Consider the following 9727-nt stretch of genomic DNA (forward strand, 5'->3'; position numbering starts at 1 on the left):
GTGTCAACATTAACAATATTAATTCCTCCTTGTTTATACAAGATTATATTATTTCTGTACTGTACAGTAAAACATTTCTACAACATTCTTATCAGACTTCAAAGTCAATCTTACTTTCTCAATGTAACAGTGCAACGGTTGTGTTTTGTAACACTGTTAAAATTCTGAATACATTAATTTATTGCAAGAAATTACTGTTTAATATTGTAAAATCATCGCAATATTTTACAGCATATATATAAAGGCCCATGTTAAATAAAAGTTTACATAAATAAAAGGAAAACAGTAAAGCCGAGGACAATGCGCAGATCAGAGCTGAAATCTGATTTAAAACATATTTTATATTAGACTTTGTGTATTAGCTTGCATTTATTTCCACATAGAGGTATTAAAAATAAATGTATGCTTTTCATATTGATGCAAATAAAAGAATCAGAACAATCAGAAAATATCATAATATGTAACATATGATTGTGTGTTTAACAATAACATTGACAATATCCTGTACAAAATAGCATCTTTGTATAAAAATTTCAATCTACGAAGCAAAACAAATGTTTAAAAATAAATGCTTAAATTAAATATTGGTTTCCCTTTTTATTCTTGCTCTAAAGTCCACTGATATAACCTGTCAAAGGTGTTAAAAATCAAAACCAGTTTGAGTTGGATATGTCCAGTAATAACCTATAATTCTCTGTTTATCTCTATAAAGAGGTTGCCTTGAGGATTTCACAACTGTCTGATGTTTTCTTGGCGTCCTTGTCACACATTTCAATTTCATTATCTTTATTTTCATGTGTTCCTGTCTCTTCGTCTTTTTCCGTAACATTGCAGCACTTGCAGCAACAGCAGCAGCGAGCAGCCATTATGGTAACTACTCTATCCCATGGTTCAAGAGAGTGGGCCCATTGAGGAAGAAAGTCCCAAGAACGAAGAGCAGAAGGAAGCCACTGAGGTTTGTGCTTCTGTAGAATGTTAACAATGATAACGAAGATCAGAACGGCCACTATGGGAACAAGAATTCCCACAAGTACCTGCCAGCCAGCCAAAGACAGGCCAAAGACCAGTAGAGGGAAAGCGAAGAAGCAGGCGATGATGTAAAAGCCCGAAAACCAACGGTATTGAGCTGTTAGCTGACCAAGAGCCTTTGCCAATCGAATGGGGAGACGTGTGAAAGGGATTGGGTACCACAGCACAATCCCAGAGAGGTTGAAGAAGAGATGAACCAAGGCGATCTAATGGAAAGAAGAGTTACGCCAATTAAGTTATGGACCATTTGCGTGAGTGTGATTGGGAACATATTTGAATATATTTGCATGTCATGCTAACCTGTAATGAATTTCCAAGCGTTTCTCCTGGACTAGCCATGGCGGCTAATATTGCAGTTGTAGTTGTTCCAATATTGGATCCCAGGGAAAGAGGATATGCCCTCTCAAGTTTTATAACACCAATACCTGAGACCGAAAAGAACACACAAAATGAGCACTAGCTTTGTTAGTTTGTAGGAGCATTGTTGAATAGTTAAATACACCCAAATGTTCTTAGGAAAAAAGGCAGTTAATTTGATTTTCCACTAATTCACCACAAAATAAAAAAATAAAAAAAAACGAGGTAGTAAGCGAAATACTGTGTGTATATATATATAGCGGTCCATATGACATATGAAGTTGTTCTGCACTTGTTGGTGCATTCATGAGAGAAGTACATTAGATAATTCAGGGTTATCAACTAAAAATAAATCATAAAAAATATGTTACTTTGAAATATGAACTTTAAGTACTAAATTCATTCAAATTAAATAAACTTAACCTATAATAAAAAAAATCTTAAAATTAACATTAAAGATTAATTAAAAATAAATTCGACATTATTTGTTGTGTGTGAATTGGACTCGAATTCAACGTTTCGGTTTCACTTTATTTTAAGGTGTCCTTCTAGTGTAATCATACATTTAAGTACTGTGTAATATTAATTAACTATATGTACTCACTATATGGGTAGGGTTAGGATTAGGGTTTGGTTTAGGGTACTTGCGTGTAATTATGCATAATTTGTTGCAATTATTATAAAATTAAGTACATGTAACATGTGCAACATGAGGGTCATGATGGTCAGTAAATAATGCCAAACTTTGACAATAAAAGACAAAAACATAGATGGTTGTACTGACCAACAAGAGGAGTTATAGCCGAGGTAAAGACAGAACTGCTCTGGACAATAAAAGTCATTCCTGCGCCAACCACAATTGCAATGTATCCAGTCAGCCATGCAAATGGAAATGGAAAATCTGTGCATACAAAAAAAAACAAAAAAGAAAACAAGTATATATTTATATATTTGTTTCTGTTTTACATATATGTGACCCTGGACCACAAAACCAGTCTTAAGTGCTAATTTTTCAAAATTGAGATTAATACATCATCTGAAAGCTGAATAAATAAGCTTTTCATTGATGTATGGTTTATTAGGATCAGACAATATTTGCTCGAGATACAACTATTTGAAAATCTGAAATCTGAGGGTGCAACAAAATCTAAATATTGAGAAAATCGCCTTTAAAGTTGTCCAAATTAAGTCCTTAGCAATGCATATTACTAATCAAAAATGAAGTTTTGATATATTATATATTTATATTTCCACTTTTATTTGACCCTCTAACTCGAGCACTTTCTATTCTATTTTAATTTTAATTCTACTTTATCTATATTTATCTTTTTTATTTTTTATTCTTTATTAAAAAACAACAACAAAAAAACAAAAACTAGCTTTCTATTTTTTATATCCTATCTACTTGTTTTTTTTTTGTTTGTGTGTGTGTGTGTGTGTGTGTGTGTGACACATCATCTAATATAGTGTATATATATATATATATATATTTATACACCTTGCTACGTGTACTGCGTTAGGCTAACCGAGACTTGTCATTTGCACTTATATATTGTTGCTCTTTTGTTAGTTTTGATTGCTTTTATTGTCCTCATTTGTAAGTCGCTTTGGATAAAAGCATCTACTAAATGACTAAATGTAAATGTAAATTTATGGTAGGAAATTTACAAAATATCTTCATGGAACATGATCTTTACTTAATATTCTAATGATTTTTGACATAAAAGAAAAATCAATAATTTTGACCCATACAATGTATTTTTGGTTATTGCTAAAAACATACCTCAGCGACTTAATACTGGTTTTGTGGTTCAGGGTCACATACATAAAAATCTATATGTATAGCAGCCAACACAAAATATAGTGTAGTAAAATTTAAATACCAGCTTTACTCATTTTGCTTATTTTAACAGGAGTTAGCTTCTAAATCTGCACTCTGGTTATAAAATATCTCAAGGATGCTGACCAGTGTTCATTATCTTGTTGATGACAACAGCAACCTGGCCCTTGAGCATCGAGTTGAGCAGTTTCACAATTAAAATGAGGCAAGTGCACAGGATGAGCAGAGAACAAGCCAGTAGAATCAGACCCACCGCCAGGTCAGAAAGGTTTGTGTTCACAAAGATGTGATTGCCTAGAACAGAGAGAGACCACAGGAGTCTGCTTGTTTAGTCTCTGTTAGCATAATGATTGTTGGATTATCAGTATCAATGAAAATGGGTGTAGTTTTAAACTCACATTTTTTTATGTTTATAACGTCTGTAACATTTTTCAATTCCCAACAAGTGAAATCGCTGCAGTTTGATGCTGTCACATTCTGGACAGTCTAGGGGGAAAAAAAAGAAATATCAGAAAATCACTGTAGTTTGGCATATGTGTGCAAAATATAATGGCTTTTTTTCCCCTTCCATCTGAAATCAGTTAGTATAATTACCGTGTTTGAGGTTGTCTGACACCAGACCTTGATGAGAGATTTGTTTTTAGCTTCAGGGTCTCCAGTTGCAATGCCGCTTATCACAGATTCATCCAGCTTTAAAAAAAAATACATTAAAAGTATTAATTATTCATATTTATACTTCTAACATAGTTTAAGATTACTAATCTATCTTGCTCTTTGTGAACTGCAATCCTTGTAACTTTGTACTGTACAGAAGGGCAATATAAGTGTTTGTGTGGGGTAATTCACTCTTTCTGTCCTGTTATTAACGTTAGCTTCTGTCAACATACCGACAGAACTCATACACACGCACGCTCATACATACCTCAATGATAGAGTGGGTGAGTGGGTCAGTGATAACATTCAGAAGGGCTGGTGCATTTTCTCCACTCTGGATATTAAATGATTTAACTATGAGATCTGTGAGCTTCACCAGGTAACCTGTGGCGATTTCCAGTGGCAAAAGCACCAGGACAGACAACCAGTTAAAGAAATCATGCACGGTGGCTCCCGCAAATGCCCTGCACACAGAAAAGAGTCATATCTCGATTAAATCTCAATTTAAGTAAATTTCTTTTCTGAAACATGAACTCTGTTCCTGGTTCATGTAATGTTTTGTTCAGTCATGATACAATATGAAGTTAATATTAAAGCCTTATCCTTACCTGCGGAACTTGTTCCTGTCGCCAACTTGTGTCATGGCTACAAAAGTATTTGTGACTGATGTGCCGATGTTAGTCCCCATAATAATAGGAACAGCAGTTGAGACCTCCAGCACTGTTGAGGAGTATACATTTATTAAAAATGGAATTTACTACATCAAGATTTGCTCTGACAATGATTCGATTTAATTATGATTTTGTACCAAATAATGACATCAAGTCTGCTATCCTGATTCAGATCAGTTTGAATCAGTTCTGTTCAAATATTTTGATACAAAAATAGGCTCCAGGCAGAAATGTAACAGAAAGGAACATTTTTACTGTGGTGTATCAGGTGGATTTTTACAACTGACAATAGAAGTCAGATATGAAATACTGATAACAACTTAGTATAGGGACTAATTCTCACTGTTAACTAGTTGCTTTTTTAGCATGCCCATTATAAACATGTTGGCTGTTTATTAGTACTTATAAAGCACATATTCTACATCCCTAATCCCAATACCTAAACCTAACAACTACCTTTCTAACTATTAATAAGCGGCAAATTAGTAGTTTATTGAGGCAAAAGTCGTAGTTCATGTTTGTTAACAGCGAGAATTGGACCTTATAAAATAAAGTGTTACCAAAACACTCTTTTCATTTTTAGATCGATGCATTGATTCATTCATGTTTACATTCCTAATCATCGCCAGGACTGATATCTTGTCATAATTCTGGAGTTAGTTTGATTTGATACTCACATCCAGAGGAGACCATGCTGACCACAATAGATGAGGAAGTACTGGAGCTCTGGACTAGGAGCGTTACCAGCATCCCGATAACTAGGCCTGCCAAAGGGTTTGATAGCACTGAATTCTCCTGGAAAATGTCTCCTGCTGCTTTACCTGAAAAAAAATCGCCTTTGTTATGCAAAATGAATAACAATGAGAATGCACTTTTAAAAATCGTCAAATTAAGACCAAAAAGGGTTTGACTTTAGCCTGATGCCATAGGAGAATATTTCAAAGTCCACAAAGAACTTTATTGTTTTTTTAGAAAGCCACCTGTGTGTTCATTTAGAGGGACAGTTCACCTAAAAATGAAAATTATGTCTTTGATTACTCACCCTTGTGTTGTTCCAAACCTGTATAACTTTCTGTCTTCTGTGAAACAGTTTTGGTTCCCATTGACTTACATTATATATATATACTGTATATATATATATATATTTCTTGTCCATACAGTGGAAGTCAATGTTTGGTTACCAACATATCTTCTTTTATGCTCCACAGAAGTAAGTCATACAGGTCTGGAACGACATGAGGCTGAGTTAATGATGACAGAATGTTCATTTTTGGGTGGACTATCCTTTTAACGCACCAAGTAACTAATGCATTCTTTCAATCACTGAAAACTGTACTTTAGTGTGTTATTTAGTGTTTATTTCAAAGTATACCTCCAACAAGCTGGAAAGCTGAGCTTAGGATGTCCAGTGAGCAAACAAACATGTAGAGGAAACCAAGCAGCAGAATCAGCTTAGCTGATATAGTTAGAACTCTCAAGATCTTCCTTTTAGTGTCCAGATCTAAACAATTAACAGACAGAAAGAGAGAAAATTATTAAGTAATAGTTCATTATCTATTTAATCTTGTAAAGCCGTATAAAAGAAAGAAAGAAATAAAGAAATAATTGATCATTTAGAGGCCTTAAAAAGCTAGGTATCAAATATGATACAGTAGGCTTTATGGGGTTAAAAACTAAATATGTATTTAGTAAAGTTAGTTTTGGTAAGGTCGATCAGCATTTAGCATACCTGCCCATTTAACTCCTGTGTCCTGCAATTCAGGCATGTCCCAGGGATCTTCCTCAATTAGAGCTGCTGTGGAAACAGCAGGGGCCATGGAGAGAGAGTTCTTTCTGGGAACTGAGAGAAGACATGAAAAAAAAGAGGGGAACTTCACTAAAACAGGGTTTATTTTGATTTTGATACACAATTTATACAAATACAATTTCTAATCAAATATTCACTGTACCTACCATCAAGTGTTTCCGTTGGCTTCCCCTCAGATTCATCCTCTTGCTTTGGTCGTGGTGCCATTGTCTGTGAAATATAAATATCAGTTATGTTACTGTTTTATTGATTCATTTTCAGTTTTATGGACTGAGATGGTAATGATCTGTGACATCTTCTCTACTGTACAAATGTAATAGTAATGCTAAAGCCATTTTCATAACTGTCAGTGATACCTCAGTCAGGTTCTATAAAGATAAAGTGATACTACTAATTACTACTATGAAATTGTTTTATTGGTGTGGAAAAAATAACAAGATTTGATATGAAAGATAAAATGTACCATTCATTGAGACCTCTGTAAAGTATTTCAGTAGTGCAGAATTCAGCTTCTTATAATTTATAAGAATTAGGAATTCATACTTTTAAAAAAATCTGAATTTCAAAATTCAAGTTTTAAATATTGTGTTTTTGTTTGTTTTTTTGTATGTAAATGGACACAATGCAAAGAGCATCACAATAATTGCTTCCTCAGTTGATTTAACTCACATGGTTTTGTATTGATTTCTGTTCTGTGCCAAATAATTTCCACACTGGCTTCAGCGCTGACAATGAACAGAATACGACTGACATTATGGCTCATCTTAGTTATTGGCAATATATACAAAAATCAAGTGAAGCTTATAAAGAACAGTAAAATTGTTCAGTTGGAAAAATGAGAAGCGTTTGTTATTTTCCCAGAAAGAATGAAATGACGATGATGAATGATGATGATGATGCTGTTGCACAACAACTAGGACACATTTTTTAAGTCTGTTGACATAATCAATAACGAGATCTGTATGCTATAATTTAATGACAATTATAAAGATGATTTGAAATACTAAACTATTTTCATGCTTAGTTTAAAATGTATATTTATGTGATGTATTATAAATTGCATTTAACTGCACTTGTAATCCTCACTGTTTTAATGTTTGCTTTATATATATATATATATATATATATATATATATATATATATATATATATATATATATATATATTATGATATATAATGTATAAATTATATACTTCTGGTATAAAAGTGTAGAAATAATAATTTTATTCATTAAAATCTAAATTTTCAATATTAAGATTATACTCTGTATTTTAACGAATTAATTTAATATTTCAACCTTTTTAAACATAATTTTAATATGTTCTAAAGGCATTTTCACAGATAAAAACACCCACCTGAGGTATAGTCTGGTCGCCTGTGTTGGCTTCTCAAATGCTGTCCAAACACTTCTGAACACCTTCTGCCACTCGTGATTTGTTGAGCCCACTTCACCTGCCTTTGCGGTCAAAACGTGTCTTCTCTATGGTCTGAACCGTGTTCCCTCTCTAGGTTGTTACTTTCAGACCTCAACTGAAAAAACAACAACCTGAACAGAAGCACTTTCTTGAAGGAGACCACTCAGTGAAACACACATGTCCAGGTGATGTGACTCAAATTCGGCTGTTGTTCAGAGTGGCTCAGTCCAACCTCTGCTCGGTCAGACACATTTATAGCCCCCCAGCAGATAATTTAGGATTCCCCTGTCCAAAGTTTACCACATCAGTGATAACACTCGGAAAAGGGAGTGTGTCTGTGTGTGCGTGAATGTGTGTGCCCATTCATGCGCATGGTTCAAAGTGTCCGAGTGTGGCATCACATAATGACTGTGTAAAGGTGTCTGGTTTTTAAAGTATGTGATATGGAAGACCTGAAGAGCAACTGAGTTCTGTGATGTGCCATGATGTGCCCTGCGTCACGTTTTATATATATATACATATATATAAACAAGAGGTACACTTACAGATAAAATTACAAAAGCAGTCACTGGGGCAGTACCTTTCAAAAGGAACTAATATGTATCGTTTAGGTTGTAAAATACCTTTAAAGTACTTCCACCAAGCATAGACTTAAACATAGATTGAGACTTTGATTTGCATATTAACTTAACATACTAAAATAACTAGAAGTAAAACTGAAATAGAATTATGAAAATTATAGATATTAATAAAAATGACAAAAGCACAGAACAAAATTACTTAAACTTGAACTAAAATGAAAATAAAAACATAAAAAATATAATCTAATTTAAAATTAGTGTTGGGCAATGATTAATCGCATCCGAAATAAAAGTTTTTGTTTATATAATACATGTGTGTGTATTTATTATGAATATATAAAGACACACATAGTATATATTTTGAAAATATTTACATGTATATTTTTATATTCATATAATTTATATTATTTACAGTGGTGGCCAAAATTATTAGAACACTAGTATTTTCACCAGCTAAATTTTTTTTTAAGTCAGTTGTTGTAGTGTGTCAGTAGGAAATATCCTGAAGAACTGTGACAACGTCTCCAAGATTCTTCAGGAGAACTACCTGCAAAGCTAGAGTACTGTTAAAAGTTTTAGGCACTTGTGTAAAAATGCTGTAAAATGAGGACGCTGTCAAAAATAATGCCATAAATAGATTTTCTTTATCAACTGACCATCCTTTGCGTTAAAAGCAGCTTTTGCCCTTAATCTTTTTGACCACCACTGTAAAATATATTTAATTTATAAACATAACATATTTTTCTTAAATATATAAATGCATGTGTGTGTATTTATATATACATAATAAATATACACAGTATACACACATACAGTATATTATGTACACAAAAACTTTTATTTTGGATGTGATTAATCATGGTCCAGCAATATTTAAAATATTAATAAAAACTATATCTCAATGATACAAATTATTTTTTTGTACTCTATTCACCTGTGTCTCCATGACATGTGACAATATATGCATATTTGATTCCCGAAGGCATCAAAGACATCTGTGTCTTTCTTGTAAAAGTAATTTCTTGTGCATTACAATTAAAAACTAAATACATTTTACTAAGTGACAAAATTATATTATTCGCCATATTTACAGTAAGATAATCCAATGAATGTTCCTCTAGGGATCTAGGAGAGGCCATATCCCCAAAAACCAAAAAGTCCAGAATTCCCTCTTTAACCATTATTTAAATCTCTGGCATATATTTCAATAAATAAAATAGCATAATGCCCTCTGCAGAGGACAAAAATGAACTGCTGGTTCTCAGGAGAGAATGTGTGAGGACAAACATGTCTGTGTGTGTGTGTGTGTGTGTGTGTGTGTGTGTGTGTGTGTGTGTGTGAGCCCTGACTAGAGGCCAGGTATAAAAACATG

General features: G+C 33.2%; 1 protein-coding gene across 1 annotated transcript; it reads right to left on the reverse strand.

The window, feature by feature from the left end:
- Nucleotides 1–599: 599 nt before the first annotated feature.
- Nucleotides 600–7991, reverse strand: LOC107565308 (sodium-dependent phosphate transport protein 2B-like). The gene is made up of 13 exons (XM_016250533.1): nt 7715–7991; nt 6505–6568; nt 6281–6391; nt 5924–6052; nt 5229–5372; nt 4489–4600; nt 4149–4344; nt 3821–3916; nt 3625–3712; nt 3353–3520; nt 2171–2287; nt 1330–1454; nt 600–1235 (listed from the first exon to the last, which is right to left on the reverse strand). Exons 2-13 carry the CDS (start codon nt 6563–6565, stop codon nt 705–707), a joined length of 1878 nt encoding a protein of 625 aa, XP_016106019.1. The 5' UTR covers nt 6566–6568; nt 7715–7991; the 3' UTR covers nt 600–704.
- Nucleotides 7992–9727: the final 1736 nt, after the last annotated feature.

The sequence above is a fragment of the Sinocyclocheilus grahami genome, unplaced genomic scaffold (genome assembly GCF_001515645.1).
Source record: "Sinocyclocheilus grahami isolate Dianchi unplaced genomic scaffold, SAMN03320097.WGS_v1.1 scaffold25.1, whole genome shotgun sequence".
In the NCBI taxonomy this organism is placed as follows: Eukaryota; Metazoa; Chordata; class Actinopteri; order Cypriniformes; family Cyprinidae; genus Sinocyclocheilus; species Sinocyclocheilus grahami.